The sequence below is a fragment of the Danio rerio genome, chromosome 11, assembly GCF_052040795.2.
Source record: "Danio rerio strain M-AB ecotype USA chromosome 11, GRCz13ab, whole genome shotgun sequence".
NCBI lineage: Eukaryota > Metazoa > Chordata > Actinopteri > Cypriniformes > Danionidae > Danio > Danio rerio.
In genome coordinates, this window is record NC_141031.1 from 30,414,489 (window position 1) to 30,432,339 (window position 17,851).

Consider the following 17,851-nt stretch of genomic DNA (forward strand, 5'->3'; position numbering starts at 1 on the left):
CAAAGAGAAATGTTATCTGACTGACATCTAGCAGCTTAAAGTGTCTGGAAGTATATTCACAGGCTTTTCTTCTCATAAAGACACAGACGTGAATGCATCTGACTGTTCTGATTGGCTAAAGTACACGTCTCACGTCAGCACGCGCTCTTTCCTGCAATCTTCCCTCTGCGTTCACACAGCACAGCATTCCGGCAAATTACTGTTAATATTGCAACTTCTATTTCCGTAATTTTCTGGAAAGGTCTGTATGTGTGAAAGGGGCTATTGGCTTTTACAGACTTAGCTTGGCAAAGCCTACAGCGAGTGAAGTTTGGGGACTACAAAAAATACATTCGGGTTAATGATGTCATAAACCCTTCAGGTTTTGCCCATACACCCTGCGCAGTGAAGGGGCATGGCCAGAGCCGCTGTAATGTTATAACAAAAGTGCTTCCTTGTGATTTAGAGCTGATCTGCCAATCACAGCACATTATGTTCGCTGACCAATCAGAGCCTCTTAAGGGCGGGTCTTCAGAGGAAGTGGGAAATACGACAGTCGTTTTCATGTTAGCCGAGTAGCTGTATATAATCAAAGTAGAAAACGGGATTTTCTACAAATGAAGCATGAGCACAAATGGCTTTGCATCTTACAAACACAACCAAGCCTTAAAAGTACAATGTGAACCACCCCTTTAAAGGAATCTTGGTATTAAAATCGATATTAGTTGCCACTTGGTTTAAAGCCAATTATACAAAAGAGACTGAAAACAAATAAAGATAACAACAACAGGACATAAAGACTGTCATCATACATCCAATGTTGTATAATGCTATTTCATGAACTAGCTAAATAAAACAAATTCATTTTAAAATGACCAGTACTTGACTACTAAATGTTTTTGTTCAACACATAATTTATTAAAACTATTTAAGGGGCGTCACAGTGGCACAGTGGGTAGCACAATCGACTCACAGCAAGAAGGTTGCTGGTTCAAGTCCCGGCTGCAACAGTTGGCATTTTTGCATGGAGTTTGCATGTTCTCCCCATGTTCGTGTGGGTTTTCTCCGGGTGCTCCGGTTTGCCCCACAGTCCAAAGACATGCGCTATAGGTGAATAATAAAGGGACTAATTAATAAAGGGACTAAGGGTATTCTTCTGTCTTATGTAAAAGTAAGTGTATAGACACGTATACAGTTAAGTATTAAGTACATGCATAGTTAAGTATATTTATAGTATATGCATAGTTATTTACTGGTCTGCTATATTAGTTACGTACAGGTTTAAAATAGCTCTTACTTCCTGTGTTATGTTCATAATTTTGATGATGTGATGTTTATTTATGTGGCACCGTGATCCTGCGAGACAAGACATTATGTTCCACTGTATGTCCACACCTTACAGTAAAGCCTCCACTTGACTTGAACTTCAAATGAGTAGTTTAAAAAGGCGCAACGTTACTAATTAATAAAGGGACTAAGCCACAGTAAAATGAATAGTGCATTAAAATAAAAATAGTATTTTAAAATATAAGTTTATTTCAACTGTTTACTTATTTATTTGTAATTTAAATCTATTATGTGAGAATACCATTTCATTTTTTGTGAAGTCAATGAGCTCATGGGATGTTCCCTAAATCCAAATATAAATACGGATCCGTCACAAAGTAAACATTGTGTCGGTGTGGTTTGTACTGCGGCACAAGAAAAGGAGGATCTTGAAACTCTGTGAGGAATTACCCTTCAGCGTCAAATATTTAGACATATATTAAGCAATTATACCAAGAAAAGATTGCTGCAAAAAGCAACTCTTGCCTCAGAAGGAAAGATGTCCATTAGCAAGTGTGGCTTTCATTTAAGCATTCAATCACCACACAGGAATATAATATAATATAATATAATATAATATAATATAATATAATATAATATAATATAATATAATATAATATAATATAATATAATATAATATAATACATTTCCCAGAGATGGGTTGCGCTGCGAAAAAACTTGCTGGATAAGTTGGCGGTTCATTCCACTGTGGCGACCTGGAATAAATTAAAGGGACTAAGCCGACAAGAAATTAAATGAATGAATGATACAGTACATATAATATAATATAATATAATATAATATAATATAATAAACATAACATGAAATAATATATTAATTATAATATAGTATAATAATATAATATAAAATATAATTAATATAATATAATAAAATTATTATAATATAATAAATATAGTATAATATAAGATTATAAATATAATAAATATCATATATTATTATATAATGAATATAAAATAATATATATAAAATTATATAATATAATGTAACCCCAGCATAAATAAGTACATCCAATCTGTATATTATATTTATTAAACCAAAAGTTTTATTGATTAACATTAGAGTGATCATATAATAAGAAAATTAATTTATTTAAATTTCATTCTTACAATCACTCCATATCTCTATAAAAACATTGCACATTTCTGTAGTGTGCTTCACAAACGTGAGTGGGCTTGACAAACCACCTGTAGAAACCAGCTCTCTCTCTCTATATACACCAGACACTTTACCTAAACTCCATCTTACAAGGAGTCAACTATGATTACTTGTGAATGCACCACAAATCTTTGCACTATTTGTCTTCAACCTTAAAATACATTTTTTGCACTATATCTTGGACAATTTTCTTCTGTCTTATGTAAAAGGAAGTGTATAGTCTTAGACACATATAGAGTTAAGTATTAAGCACATGCATAGTTAAGTATATTTATAGTATATGCATAGTTATTTACTGGTCTGCTATATTAGTTACGTACAGGTTTAAAATAGCTCTTCCAGTGTTATGTTCATAATTATAATGATGTGATGTTTATTTATGTGGCACCGTGATCCTGCGAGACAAGACATTATGTTCCACTGTGTGTCCACACCTTACAGTAAAGCCTCCACTTGACTTGAACTTCAAATGAGAAGTTTAAAAAGGCGCAACGTACAAAAAAAAAAAAAAAAAAAAAAAAGATTAACATTTCATAAATAGCAACAAAAAAGTAAAGTTTTTAGATAAACTGTATGGTGTCTTGAGAAAGGCCAGTCTGAAAGATTGAAGTAGTTTAAACATTAAATAATTGAAGTAGCTTTTAAAAAGTTAAGATGCAGTTGGCGTAGATAGATAACTACATATAGGTCTGGTAGTGTGGATTGGCATGCTTCTTGCCAGGTAGTTGCTAGGGTGTTCTAAGTGGTTGCTAGGACGTTTGACTGTTTGTTAAGTGGTTGCTAGGTCATTGCAAAGATTCTGCTAGGTGGTTGCTAAGGTGTTCTGAGTGTTTGCTAAGGTGTTGCTAGACTGTTGCAGGTAGTTGTTAAGGTATTGCTAGGGTATTCTGAGTGGTTGCTAGGTCGACCACTTAGCAGTTGCTATGGCATTGCTAGGCGATGGCTAGGTTGTTCTAAGTGGTTGCTAAGGCAATGCTAGGGTGTCCTAGGTGGTTGCTAAGATGTTTCTAGGCGGTTGCTAGGGTGTTCTAAGTGGTTGCCCGTCATTGCAATGGTGTTGCAAGAAGGTTGCGAGTATTTTCTGGAAGGTTGCTAGGACGTTGCTTGGTGGTTGCTAAGGTGGTTGCTAAGGTGTTGCTAGGCAGTTGCTATAGTGGTCTGAGTGGTTGTTAGGCAGTTGCAAAGACATTGCGAGGGTGTTCTGGGTGGTTGCTAAGGCAGTTGCTAGGTTATTCTAGGTGGTTGCTAAGGCATTGCTTGGCCGTTGCTAAGGTATTCTGAGTGGTTGCTAGGGTGTTTTGAATGTTTGTTAAGGTGTTGCTATGGAGTTGCTAAGGTGTTCTAGGTGGTTGCTAGGGTGTTTTGAGTGGTTGCTAAAGCATTGCTAGGCAGTTGCTAAGGTGTTCTGATTGTTTGCTAAGGTGGTTGCTAGGGTGTATTTGGTGGTTGCTAGGCGATTGCTAAGGTATTGCTAGGTAGGGTCTTCTGAGTGGTTGATAAGGTGTTGCTAGGCGGTTACTAATGTGTTCTGAGTGACTGCTAGGGATTTGTTAAGGCATTGCTAGGGTGTTCTGTGTATGACAGTCCGGCGGAAAGTTATGTGGTCATAAATTTTGGTCCAATGTTAAGTCAATGGAACTTTCACGATTTTTCTGGATCAGTTTTCCGAAAAACATAGGACAGATCAGTTGGAAAAGATATAGCAACCCAAGTCAGACCAGTTTGGAGGTTTGGTTTTAGTTTGGTAGTTGTAGCTTGAATGGTCCAGGAGGAGATGCATGGAAATAAGTGTCAGAAGAAGACAGAAGAATAATACATTGATGTAGTATAACAGTGTGTTGTCTTTCTCAAGCCACCCTAATAATCTAATATAAGCCAATAAACAAGGTTTGAATGATCAATAACTTTACAGTATAGGATCCCATGGGAAAACATCCATTTAAAAGTGATTTGATTGGTTTTCACAAATCGGTTTCACTCATATATGCTGGACACGATATGACATATGAGCACACATCTGACTCTGCTGGTTATTGTACAAACAGCAGTGGTTGCAGCTTCTGTAAATGACTAATGCACCGTTTCATCAGTGTGTGCATGGTGAGATGGTGGGCATCATTTCCACCTCTCTCTGTTCTCGTTCTCTTTTAACCATCAGCCACAAATATAGCCAAACATAGAAGAAGAAGCCACAGCAAACGCATGCATGCTGAGAACATCTATAGCTGAAACTCACGTGGAGAATTATTAATAAATGTTTGAGGGAGGAAACGGAGCATGCTGATCAATTTCATGCAGGTTGTGAGTAGATACTGTAAGAGCCACTCTCAAGTCTATTTAATGATCAGATATTTATAAATATGCACTAAACTATTAATTCAACACTGATAAAAGATTTATAACAATTTTTATTTGTAATAAAATTTATATATTTTTATCATTTTATTATTTACAAATAATATTTATAATAATTACAATAATTATTTCAAAAATCTATCCACATATTAATTTTATGCTTTAAATGAGATTATTTTTATATTAAACGTTTAAAGAAATGCAAAAATCCTGTTTTAATAAGTTCTTATTATTTTAACATGGCTGTACATGTGTGCTTGTCAATTTTAATGCAATGGCTTTTGTATAACCATATAAAAATACTATAGTAATTCATAGTAAATAAGTGTTTTTGAATCATACTATAGTAACATTAGATTAAAGATTAATCTGTGGTGGTAATCCTATATTAACAACTACTTATTGTAATACAAACAAATTACCCAATACGGCAATATTCTAGGGCGTCACGGTGGCGCAGTGGGTAGCAAAATAACCTCACAGCAAGAAGGTTGCTGGTTTCAGCCCTTGCTGGGTCAGTTGGCATTTCTCTGTGGATTTTGCATGTGTGCGTGTTCGCGTGGGTTTCCTCCGGGTGCTCCGGTTTCCCCCACAGTCCAAAGAAGACATGCGCTATAGGGGAATTGAATTAACTAAATTATCCGTAGTTTATGTGTGTGAATGTAAGAGTGTATGGGTGTTTCCCAGTGTCAGGTTGTGGCTGGAAAGGCATCCGCTGTGTAAAACATATGCTGGATAAGTTTGCAGTTTTTTCCGCTGTGGCGACCCCTTATTATTAAAGGGACTAAACCGAAAAGAAAATGAATGAAAGAAGTATTCTATAACTATAGGGTTTATTACACAAGACAACAGCTTACTGCAATTTATCACTTCACTAGTTTTAATTTTACAGTAAGCTGGAGCATTTATTAATAAGCTGCTGCAATTAATATAATATAAACATAGCATAATACATTTCACTTTAGTATTGTTTAAAAACACTACAGTATTTGCTATACGTTTCTACAGTATATTTTCATGTAGGTAAAAAAAGAACATGGTAAGAACATCATGCCGCCTGCTCAGATAAAGGTAACAACCTCTGACTTCCAGTTGAAAAAAAAACACTATAGAAGCCAAAGGTCTGGCATCCAACATTTTTCAAATTATCTTCTTTTGCGTTCAACAGGCTTGAAGCAACTTAATAGTAGGTAAATTATTACTAATATATATATATATATATATATATATATATATATATATATATATATATATATATATATATATATATATATATATATAATTTTTTTTTTTTTTGAAGCACAAGCTCTTAAGTAAGGTAGGTTTTATTTTAGCACTCCTCCACATCACCTCTTTCTTACAATGGTTAGAGAGGAGTGCTTAAAGAAGCGGTTGACAAACTGGGTCCTGGTGTCCTGCAGTTTAAGAGCGCACTCATATTATGCTATCCAAACCGTGCCCAGGCCCATTTTCCAGATCGTTTGTGAAGTGTGAATGCTCTGAATTGGGCTTTGTAATTTGATGCAAAGATGATATAATGTGTAAATATTCATGTTTTTTTCAAAGTCAAAATATTAAAAACTTTTCAAGGATTTAAGATTATAATGACTGTTAAACACATCGTAAGAGTCTTGTGAAAAGGGTTCACTAGGGTTGGAACTAAACTGCAGAGCTGTGGCCCTCCAAGAACTAAGTTTGACATCTGTGATCTAATGGTTTAAATTTACTTTATTTATATCCATGCACAACTCAGAAACACACAAATATGAAGCATCACATGTTGAATGAATAAAGATTTATTTATTTTATTTTTTTTTGCCATCACCACTCATGAATATTGTTTACATTTATGTGTGTGAGGTTCCTATAGAAACAGAGGTTGTTTGCCCTTAACTTGTGTAGCAATTTAAGTTGAGCTACACTGGGGTCCACATGCACTGGTTAAAATGGCCTTTTATTGTAAACGGAGTTCTTATTCATTTTGCTGTAAAAAAATGCAATAAAATGAAATTGTATTTTCAATAGTAAATGGATTTCTTGTGACAAATATAATTTTTAAACCTTAAAATATTACTGAAGGAAGAGCCGCGTATTTTTGTTCAAAGAGCCACATGTGGTTGGCGAGGCATAGGTGTCCTACCACTGCTATCTAGTGTTAATTTACATTAGATTATTGAATTTCTGACTTCAGCTAAAACCATAAAGTGCTGTTTGTTCATTTTTCTCTTTGTTCTGTTGTTTTCATCTGTGCTTTAATTGAATTTATTTTGTATATGTATAAATACACATTTTTTTTGTATAATTTTGTAGATTTAATGCTGATGGACTGCAGTAAAAAAATGATCACAATCCATGTAAAATGATAAATTCTTTTAAATAGTCATGTTGTGAAATGATGTTCATGATCGCAATCATTCATATTGCAATGTCAGTTTTTTCCAATATTGTGCAGCCCCTAATTTGATTTCACAGGGATTTTAAGCTAAATTGAGCAATCGCAATCTCCTCTACAAACAAAATGGTTAGTGCCATTCATAAACAGGACTGTCACAACTGTAAAACAAACAAACAAACAATTTATCAGAGTTTTTTTTTAATAAAAACAAAGAGCACGGTGCACAAATTGAAATCAAAAAGACATTCTAGGCACGCGCCATGATAGAATGATCCCGGTCTACTTATTATCGGATACACAAATAACACAAAAATGTGTTTTTCCACTAGCTGCAAATGAATCAACCAACGCATCTTAATGGATGACGATTCTGATACTACTAAATGATCTCAAATCCATGAAACAAAGTTCTAAAAAAAGTTACATTTTGTAAAAAAAAACAGCACTACCTGACAGTAATGCACAGGTACCGCAGTGAGAAGAGACATCGAGCTCTTTGATGCTTTTAAAAAGACTGTGTGTGCTGAACATTACGCAGCTTTGGTGTTGTCATACACAGTGTGGACATTTCTGCGTTTGGGACCTGCTGTTAAAAGTAAACTTCAGATTCTTGGGGTCTCAAAGCACACAAATGTCTGTTAGTCAGTGGTGGTGCGGCGATACCAGAATCGTGCTCTGAAGTCGTCGCTGCAGGTCATGAAGCCGGGGTTTGTGGGTGAGTGTACGATGCAGCGCACGATGTTGTTGTGGCCCAGTGACAGCAGGTTTTTCCTCTCGGCTGTGCGTGAATCCCAGCAGCACAGGCTGATGGTCCGCTCGTCCGGCAGTAGCACATAGTCCTCGGTGTGGTTGAAAACACCCTGAGTGCGGTGTGTTTGCCGCCCACTGAGACCGGCACCTGAGAGACAGGAAACACAATGAGGGTGAGCTGCTGAAACACTAATGACAGATGGGGAATTTCCAGCATGTGTGACAAAGTAAATTCAATACTCATTTACATGCTTTAAATATTATATTCAGGTAATTATAACTTTGTTAGGTTAGATTTGATTCAGATTCAAGATTAAAATTCTCTCTGCTGAAAAAAATATTCTGCGTAAATCATTTATTATTACTACATTTACATAATCTGGCAGACACTTTAATCCAAAGCAACTTATTAATGAGGACAACTGCAGTAACCAGAGCAACAAAAGAACAACATGTAAATACTCAGGGTGATCGATCCATCCATCCATTCATCCATCTATCTGTCTGTCTCAATCAATCAATCAATCTGTCCTATTAAAAGAAGATACTAAATTCAAGATATGTTGATCGCAATATACATTCATCAGGTATCTTAAACCTGTTCCAGAGTCAGACTCAATCTCCTTTCAAGTGTGCATTTTCAAACTTTTCCAGCACAAGATATGTATTTTAGTAATCTACAGAACAGTATAGTATTCTAAGAATTGTTTTACTCCATTTGCCCCAAGCCTTCAGTCTAAGAGAAGTCTTAGGGAAGGTATCAGACTACTACTGGTTGCGCTTTATGTTTGTAAGAGTCATTTGGTTCTGAACTGGACTACATGTTTTTGAATGCAGCCTTTGCAGGTGAAATCAACACAATGGCAATTCTTCAAATTATGTAGAAGCAGGTAAGGTCTGACTTTGCTTAGACAAAAGTCTTGTCACTTAACAGAAATAATGTACATTATAGGATATAAAGTCATGGTAAAGTCATGGTGTAGTGGAAAAATAATATTGTGTATGACTCCCATTAGCTTGGAGGACTGCATCCATACATCTCTGCACTGACTCAAATACCTTATTAATAAAGTCATCTGGAATGACAAAGAAAGCGTTCCTAAAGGACTATCAAAGTTCATCAAGATTCTTTGGATTCATCTTCAATGCCTCCTCTATCTTACCCCAGACATGCTGAAAAATTTTCACTTATGGGGACTGGGCTGGCCAATCCTGGAGCACTTTGACCTTCTTTGCTTTCAGGAACTTTGATGTGGAGGCTGAAGTATGAGATGGAGTGCTATCCTGCTGAAGAATTTGCCCTCTCCTGTGGTTTGTAATGTAATAGGCCGCACAAATGTCTTGATACCTCAGGCTGTTGAAGTTGCCATCCACTCTGCAGATCTCTCACACGCCCCCATACTGAATGTAACCCCAAATCGTGATTTTTCCTTCACCAAACTGGACTGACTTCTGTAAAAATCTATGCGTCCATGTGAGTTCCAATAGGTCTGCGGTATTTGTGATGATTGGGATGCAGTTCAACAGATTATTCATCGGAAAAATCTACCTTCTGTTACTTTTCCGAAAGATCAACTAGAAGTCAAGTTATTATTTGTTTCTCTTACAACTGGGATCAACAACAAGACTTTTATCAGGTAGTGAAATTAACCTTTAATCTAGCCTTTAATCTTAGCATAATCTAGAACGCTTACCTGTGTACTTGACCAACGTCCGGCCTGTGGAAATTTCCCAGAGTTTGGCAACAGAATCTTTCCCGGTGGACAAAATGTACTTGGAGTTCTTGGAGAAGACGGCCGAACAGACCTCTGCACCCTCATGAGCTTTATCAAAGGTGGTCACGCAGCGGTTGGACACGCCGTCCCAGAGTTTGATGCTGCCATCTTTGCTGCAGGTCACGTAGCTGTTAGCGCTGGGATTGTAACAGACTCCGCAAATGGTGTCTGTGTGCTGATCCAGGGGGTTGCAGGACACGAAACACTGGAAAGTGTTAACATCATATAGGCGAAGAGTTGGATGCTGCGTACCAACCAGTAAGAAATCCCCAGAGGGGTGGAAGGATATGGACCGCAGCATTTCTGCTTCCTTTATGAAACAAAAAGAATCATCATTACATAGAAATCCATGCAAATATTTTCAATGAATGCTTATGAAATTCACAAATAACCTAGATGGTGATTTTACACCAAGTTTATTCTAAAATCTTACCTAGAGGATTGATTTCACGGGATTTGATCATACCTGTACGTGCTTAAAGGCTCTTTTTGCAGAAGGTTTTGAATAATCGAAGAGTTTGAGAGTGTAATCTCGAGATCCAGAGGCCAAGATCTGCTCTGTTGGGTGAAAAGAGAGACAGGTGACCTCGTCCACGTGATCATACAAAGTTCTGATCACAGGGTGGTTCTCCATGTTCTGCTGGGCTGTTTCATTCATCATAACCTACCACAAAAACAGAAACGCATGATTAGACTGTCCAACTGTAATAAACGACATATCCTTACAGCCATAATCAAACTAAAGTAGCAACTAATCAGCAACATTTTCGCATAATAGATTATACAAGGCATAGTTTACTAGAAAACTCACCATTTTACTCACCCTCAAGTTGTTCCAAACCTGTTTGACTTTTTTCTGTCAAGCATAAGATATTTTGATGTGCATATGAATCTGGTAGGTTCTGACATCCATAGTAGAAAAAAATACTATGGAGGTCAATGGCTGACAGTGTTCAGCATTCCTCAAAATATCTTCTGGTGTGTTCAACAAAAGAAACTCAAACTGGTTTGGAACAAGTAAAGGGTGAGTAAAGGATGACAGGTTTTTGGGAGAACTATCCCATTAATTAAGAAAAAATTTGGCTGAAGACTGAAATGTGAATATTCAACTCAAGTGAAGACAATTGAACATGTAATTGCTCATAGTAACATCTAAAATATGCATACAGAAAATAAGATCAGCTCATGAGTAATCAACCAGATAGAAATCACTGCCAAAATCAAAGCACTCACTTCCAGAGGCATGGCACTCTTGGCCAGCATGCGCTCTGTGTCCAGGATCTTGATGGAGGCATCGGCGGAGCCTGTGGCGATGAGCTGCCCATCACGACTGTATGTGGCTACACGACATGGACCCTTATGAGAAGTCACATAGCAGGTCTCGTACTCTGATGCTTCAGGGGACATGGTCTGAACATCTGCATCAAACTCCAGATCGATGCCCACACCAGGGGCCACAGTGTCCGAGCGGCCAATGGCATACTGCACAGCACTGTCATCATTCTCCATTCCTGCCAAATCACAAGAAAGTGCATTTCAGGTGTCTTTGAATAATTTAAGATTTAGTTTTTGCTCTGTCAAAGTAGCATTAGTAATGATATAAATTTACACCCTCTAGACAAAAGACTACTAAGGCTGCATTTACACTGCAGACCTTAATGGTCAAATTCTGACTTTGTGACGATATCAGATTTTTTTGATACAGCATACATCATCATTGCTTGCATATACACAGCAAAGGCACAATGACACGGAGGAAAAAAAAAAAAAAAAAAAAAAGAGCGGGCGCTGACTGACAGCTGACAATAAAAAAGCCCTCTTTTCTCTATTTCTTTATTTAATGTGTTTGCAAGGATTATTATTTTTTTTTTTGGACAGGTTGTTTAACTATAGTTTATTAAAGAAAATTTATCAATGGGCCATATCTGATCTGTGCCACACGGAAGAAAAAAAAACTAGAATTGAATCACTTGAACCATGCAGTGTAAATGCAGCCTAAATAACTAAATGTGAAAGTACTTATAAGCAATTCCATGCAAAGTCAACCTTACTATGAAAAAAACAGGTTCACCAAAATAGTGAAACCTTTTTTTGAAAAGTGAAAGTTTTTTTTGTGTAGGTTTGTATTTTAAAGTACTGTAAAAAAACTCAAATGTCTCTGTCAATGCTTTCAAACTATTATATTTGATGTACCAAAGTCACACAAGTGTTAATTTCACATGTCACATCCATAATGAAGCTTTTTCCTCATAAATGCAAAAATCATTTTTGTTCTATAGTGAGATGACTCTTAGCCTTTTGATTAGCATCATTTGTTTTGGGTTGTGCAGTTTAATTAACAGAATTTCTACAAAATATATTGTATACTGCAAACTTGCAGACTTTTTGGTCACATCCATAACGCATGATTAGTTTTTGCATTTAAAATATAAAAATGCTTACAGATTGATATTTTTCTGATCCCATGACTCTGTAGTTATAATTTTGGAAATATAAACAGATGCTTGAATGTTAACATATACTTCCTCTGCGAATTCTTGTTTTGAGTTTTTACTGCAAGTCACATTCGTAAAGCTGTGAAATTCTGTCAAGAAAACACTGTTCACACAAGGTATTTTCAACTATTTTTCTCGATTGGACCAAAAAAAGTGGACAACACTAAATAGCTGAAAATAGGATCTGAAACATTCTGCAACCTCCAACCACTTCAATTTAACTGATAAATGCATCACTTCTGTAATTGGCTTCAGCTTTTACCAAATCTGCCTGCCGTCTACGGTCAAACACTTTTTAAATGCTACTACATTATTATTACTTCACAATAGATCCTTTTTACATTTCCAGCTTTCTCAGTAGAAGACATCATCAAGTTGGGTAAACTTAGTGCCTGTTTAGTGTAAACAGGAGTGAATGGAAGAGTACAACAAATATTTTTTTACACAATACTATTTGCTGAAATAATAAAAGAAAAAATCCAAAATATTTTGATCTAGACTTTCAGAAAAAAGGGGGAAAAATAGTGTGATACTGATAACAGAAGCAGGAAGAGAGAACAACCTCAAATTTACTGCCCAGTACCATAGATGCTGCATTATAAACACCTTACACAAGCGGTAATTTGTTGTTTTTAATTGAATGCAAAGATGATAAAATACATACAAAACTGCATATAAAGGTTCGTACATTTAAAAAAAAACTAAGATTTAAGATGGTTGAAGATTTAATAAATCTAAGACTAAGTCACTATTTTTTACTTGCAATTGGTCTAAAAATAGATTTATTCAAAATAGTCGCAGATGTGATCACATTACCCCCATCCTGAGAGACATCCTCCATTGGCTGCCCCGATTCATTGGCTACATTTAATCCAGAACCGATGATAAAGTTTTCTGGTCTATAAATCCTCACATATTCTATCTCCTAGATAGTGGTTACATTTTAAAACTCCAGCTAGAAGTTTAAGATCCAGTGATCAAAATCTTTTTGAAGTTCTGCAGTCCAGACTCAAACATAGATGGGACAGAAGCTTTTCTGTATCCCAATCTGCAGCATGAGATTAGTGAGGCACCTTCCTTATACATTTTTCATTCATTTTCTTTTTGGCTTAGTCCCTTTATTAATCAGGGGTCGCCACAGTGGAATGAGCCGCCAACTTATCCAGCATATGTTTTACGCAGCAGATGCCCGTCCAGCTGCAACCCATCACTGGGAAACACCCATACACACTCATTCACTACGGACAATTTAGCTTATTCACCTATAGCGCATGTCTTTGGACTTGTGGAAGAAACCTGAGCACCCAGAAAGAACCCACGCAAACACAGGGAGAACATGCTCCACACAGAAATGTCAACTGACCCAGCGGAGGCTCGAACCAGCGCCTTTCTTGCTGTGAGTTACCTATGTTTACATAGCTTTAAAAAAATCACCTGTTTGATTTGGCCCACTAATATTTTACTGTGTTGACTATTGTTCGGTTTTTGAACCCTTTTCTCTTGCGTTTTATTATTTTGCTCTACATGCAGTTTGATTTCATGTACAGCACTTTAGTCATTCTCGTGGCTACTTTAAAATGTGCTTCATAAATAAATAAACTTGATTTGACACCTACCACCAGACTACAAAGTGTTCAGTGGATCAGTGTGTTAGTCTTGTGGGTGTCTGTTAAGAAATGTATAGCTACAATCCAACAACTTTCCAGCATTTGTTAATCGCTTTAGTTTCATGGTGTAACCATTTAAGTGGTCAAATGCATTCAAACAGCTACAAAAAAGACCACCTAGTCTCTGTCTGCTGAACTAATTCTTCAGAATTACAGGTTGCATTGATGAAGTGCAAAAGTGAGACTGCAAGGACCTCAAAAACAGCACAGACTCTTTATTCACAAAGTATGTTCTTAATTACTGTCTTGATCAAGAAATCTAGTTGAAAATATATTGTAGATGCTATCTTTTTGAAAAAAGTACATTATATTGTATAAAGGTGTACAGATTATCTATGTATATGCATGACGCTATATTGTCCAGTCCACCCTTGTCACACTAAGTCTGATTTGATTCTAATTTAATAACACACACTTTTGTGAAGCTGCTTTGGAAGAATAATTATGGTCAAAAGCCTATGTATAAACTTGAATTGAATATTAAATGTATGGTGCTTTTATTACAACTCTGATAAAATATTCATCTTCAAAAATAAACTTACATTCGTTTAATTTTAAACAATGATGAATGTGGCTCTTTTGATTTTTCTTTTAAAGTATGTACATTTTTATTAATGCATCTGAAGAATTTAATCTATTTTTGCTGAAAACCAGTATGTGTTATTTTTTTCTATAAAATAAAAAACCTTGCAAACCCCCAAACTTACCGCTACTGCTAAAGATCTTCACAGAACTTATTACACCTTGGCGCGTGTCTTTACTGACTGGTACAGTATGGTAAGGGTCGGTACGGGTCTCCTTTATCAGGCTTGCATTTCCACTGCCAAAAGGGTACTATAGGTACCCTTTTGGTGAACATGGTGCATGACAAAGTTTCAGACAACATCATTTTTACTCGAAAAAATGTCTACAGTAGAGCTGTATGGATCGTTCACATATCTTATGAAAAGCACTTCTCAAAGTTAGAACATATAAATACTTGTGTATAAATGTTCATTACTAACTTTTCTAAATACATGCTTTGATTAAAACTGCAAATCAATGATAGGGTGAAATGGCCTACTGTAACATCTGCAATTATATGAAATAAAAAAATGCCACATATACGACACATACAGACCCTTACAGGCTCCGATATGTTACTGATTACAGAAAAAACTACACATAGCATACATTTAGTCCTCATTTAGGTTCAAAAACAACATATAGCCCAGTCAGTGCAAACCTCTCATCTGTATCTTTAATCTTCACCAGCACATGTAACCTCTGAAGTAGTTTGAAAGGTCATGAACAAACTGCCATGTTTAACTTTTATCATGTTTTAGGTTGCAGAAAGAATCATTTGCTGCTCGTTTTTTCCAGCTTCTCCTTTGTTTTTTCTCACTTCACTCTCACTTTGTCCATTTCTGAAAGTCAGAAGCACTTAAATAACCACGAGCATGTTATTAATTAGAGCTCAAGAAGTTTTTTTATTTCAAATATAGACGTGCGGTGAGGTCTCTGAAGAAACTGAAACCGCTCACACTTTTAGACGGGCTCGAAAAACAACAACAGGACATGGCAGATTTTGTTCTTCTTGGCTTTGTGGCCGTTCATCAAGACGACAACAAGGTTTGTTTAAGCTTGGATTGACCATGATTCGTTATTATGTGTATTTATTAGTACGGTGCAATGTCTTGGCTGTGTTTTTAAAAATGGTGGTTCCTTTGTTTTCATTCTCCTGGCTTGTGCACAAGCATCTCTGTAAACCAATAGCATTCAGCTGTGTGTCTAGCTCAGGGGTGTGCAATCTCGGTCCTGGAGGGCCGGTGTCCTGCACAGTTTAGCTCCAACCCTATTCAAACAGACCTCCCTATAGAGTTCAAGTGATCTTGAAGACACTGATTAGTTTGTTCAGGTTTGTTTGACTAGTGTTGGAACAAAACTCTGCAGGGAGACCATGACTTTTACAGACCCTTGTGGGTTTTTCAAAAACTTTTCCAAGCCTGGAAAGTGCATTGTCGAAATTTCATGACTTTGCAGGTTTTTCATGACCGTATGAACCCTGTGCAATATTGAGAGAAATTGATTGTGCTCACGCCTTTACACATTGTAAACTGATCTATATATGTATGTTTATATGCTTTTCATGTAAGGAAATATGTGACCAGTCAACTATTCATTTAAGTTCTGATATGTTATTGTATTTTTTGTTTGTCATTATTTATTATTTGTATTTTTCTTCCTTGAAAAAGAGATATAAAAATAAAGTATTAAAAAAGAATTTGCAAAGAACACTTGTCTGAAATTCTATTTATTAATGAGAAAATCTAAATGTGGGAATATAACACCAACTTTAGCCTAATGGACTAAAAGTGTGAGAAGGTTTATTTGTGCGTGCTGGAGTCTCACCTATCTTGGCGAGCTGCATGAGCTGCTCTGATGGAGAAACCACATTCTGCGGCTTGACTTCACTGATGAGGCTGTTGGCGATGTTGGTGTATCCGTCATACAGCAGTTGACTGATGATCAGCTTGTACAGATGCTGTCTGTCCTTCAGTGTGGGTTTGGGTCGAAACATCTTGACTGCTTGATGCCTGCACTTTAGAGGAGGAAGATAAAACGCCTTGTTAGCAGATAGTTTTGTGTTTTCGAGCTGCCTAACAAGACAACACGCTTGGTGGCGGTTTTAAAATGCTGTTTAAGTATGAAACTTAAGGTAACGTTACATGGATTCAAAACACAGCCATTGTTGTGTACGTTAAATCTTTATAGCTATAAAACAGCTTGTATTACATGCGACGTTTAAAATGTATCCAGTGTCCGCTTTTGCGTTAAGTAAGAATTAAGGTTTGAAGTGAGCAATAAATATTATACAAAGTGAGTATCATTCATTTAAAGTTGCACAAAATCGACGACTTACCACTTCAAGGGATGTGCGCACACGTTCTGTGCGTCTTACGTCAAGACGTACACGTAAACCCGTTAAATTAAAAGTCTCTAAATGTGTCAAAATAAAAGCTCGACTAAAGGTTTTCATTGAATTTTGGTAAATATTCTCTTTGTAACTGACAATATATTAATATAAAAACATAATGCGAATAAAATTTTCATTTTAATATAGCCTACCTGATCTGCAGATATGCTTATCAATTAAGTTGATATACTTTGAATTAACGGACACACGTTAGTGACGGCATTTTGTATCATTAAATGGCAAAGGAGACAGACAGAACTTGTGTGAAAATAAACACATTTTCAAGATTTCTTGACAAACATTTACACTTTTCATATTGTTCTTGTTTATACATCAATTAGTTGATTCCCAAATATTAAAGAAAACGTGAACTTATCACTAATATTATCAAATAGTATTTTTCTGATTTGATGTTAATTTTTATTGACTTTTACTATTTGATTTGTCCTTGATCAAAAATGAGGAAAAAAACAGCCAATTATCTGTTCAAGATGGATATCCCGAACCCAAAAACCTTTTATAAAATGCTTACTTATCCACATATATCATTTTGCTCAAATATTTAGGAAAAATGTAATATATATATTTTTGTTATTATTTTATTTCCTCAAACATACATTAAAAATGCAAACATTCTTGTTCTTATCAACAACTTATAATATTTGTAAGTTTTGAAATTTGTTCACTATTTAAATTGTACTTATTTATGAAATTCTTGGGCAAATATTATGAGCTTTAAAAGTAAAACAAATTGAATGTTGTCTTTTCCTCATCATTTTTATAATCAAAAAATATTTTAAATTATTATTATTACCATTTGGGGCGACATGATGGCTCAGTAGTTAATACTGTCGCCTCACAGTGAGGTCAATTTTCGTTTTTGTGTTTGCATGTTCTTTCAGTGTTGGTGTGGGTTTCCTCTGGGTTCTCCGGTTTCCCTCACAGTCCAAAGACATGCGCTATAGGTAAATTAAATA

At 35.9% G+C, this 17,851-nt stretch overlaps 1 protein-coding gene and 1 long non-coding RNA gene across 3 annotated transcripts; one reads left to right on the forward strand and one right to left on the reverse strand.

Annotated features, from left to right (window-relative positions):
* Positions 1-6,616: 6,616 nt before the first annotated feature.
* cstf1 (cleavage stimulation factor, 3' pre-RNA, subunit 1) lies at positions 6,617-16,869 on the reverse strand. 2 transcript variants are annotated; one of them, NM_001328559.2, is given in 6 exon segments: positions 6,617-8,129; positions 9,676-10,066; positions 10,223-10,420; positions 10,990-11,267; positions 16,310-16,499; positions 16,821-16,869. In NM_001328559.2, coding segments are annotated over 5 exon segments (1,296 nt in total). In that variant the 5' UTR covers positions 16,479-16,499; positions 16,821-16,869; the 3' UTR covers positions 6,617-7,869.
* On the forward strand, positions 7,937-11,134 carry LOC147834835 (uncharacterized). Its single transcript, XR_015502683.1, has 2 exons — positions 7,937-10,670; positions 10,751-11,134. It is a non-coding gene; the product is annotated as an uncharacterized LOC147834835 (long non-coding RNA).
* Positions 16,870-17,851: the final 982 nt, after the last annotated feature.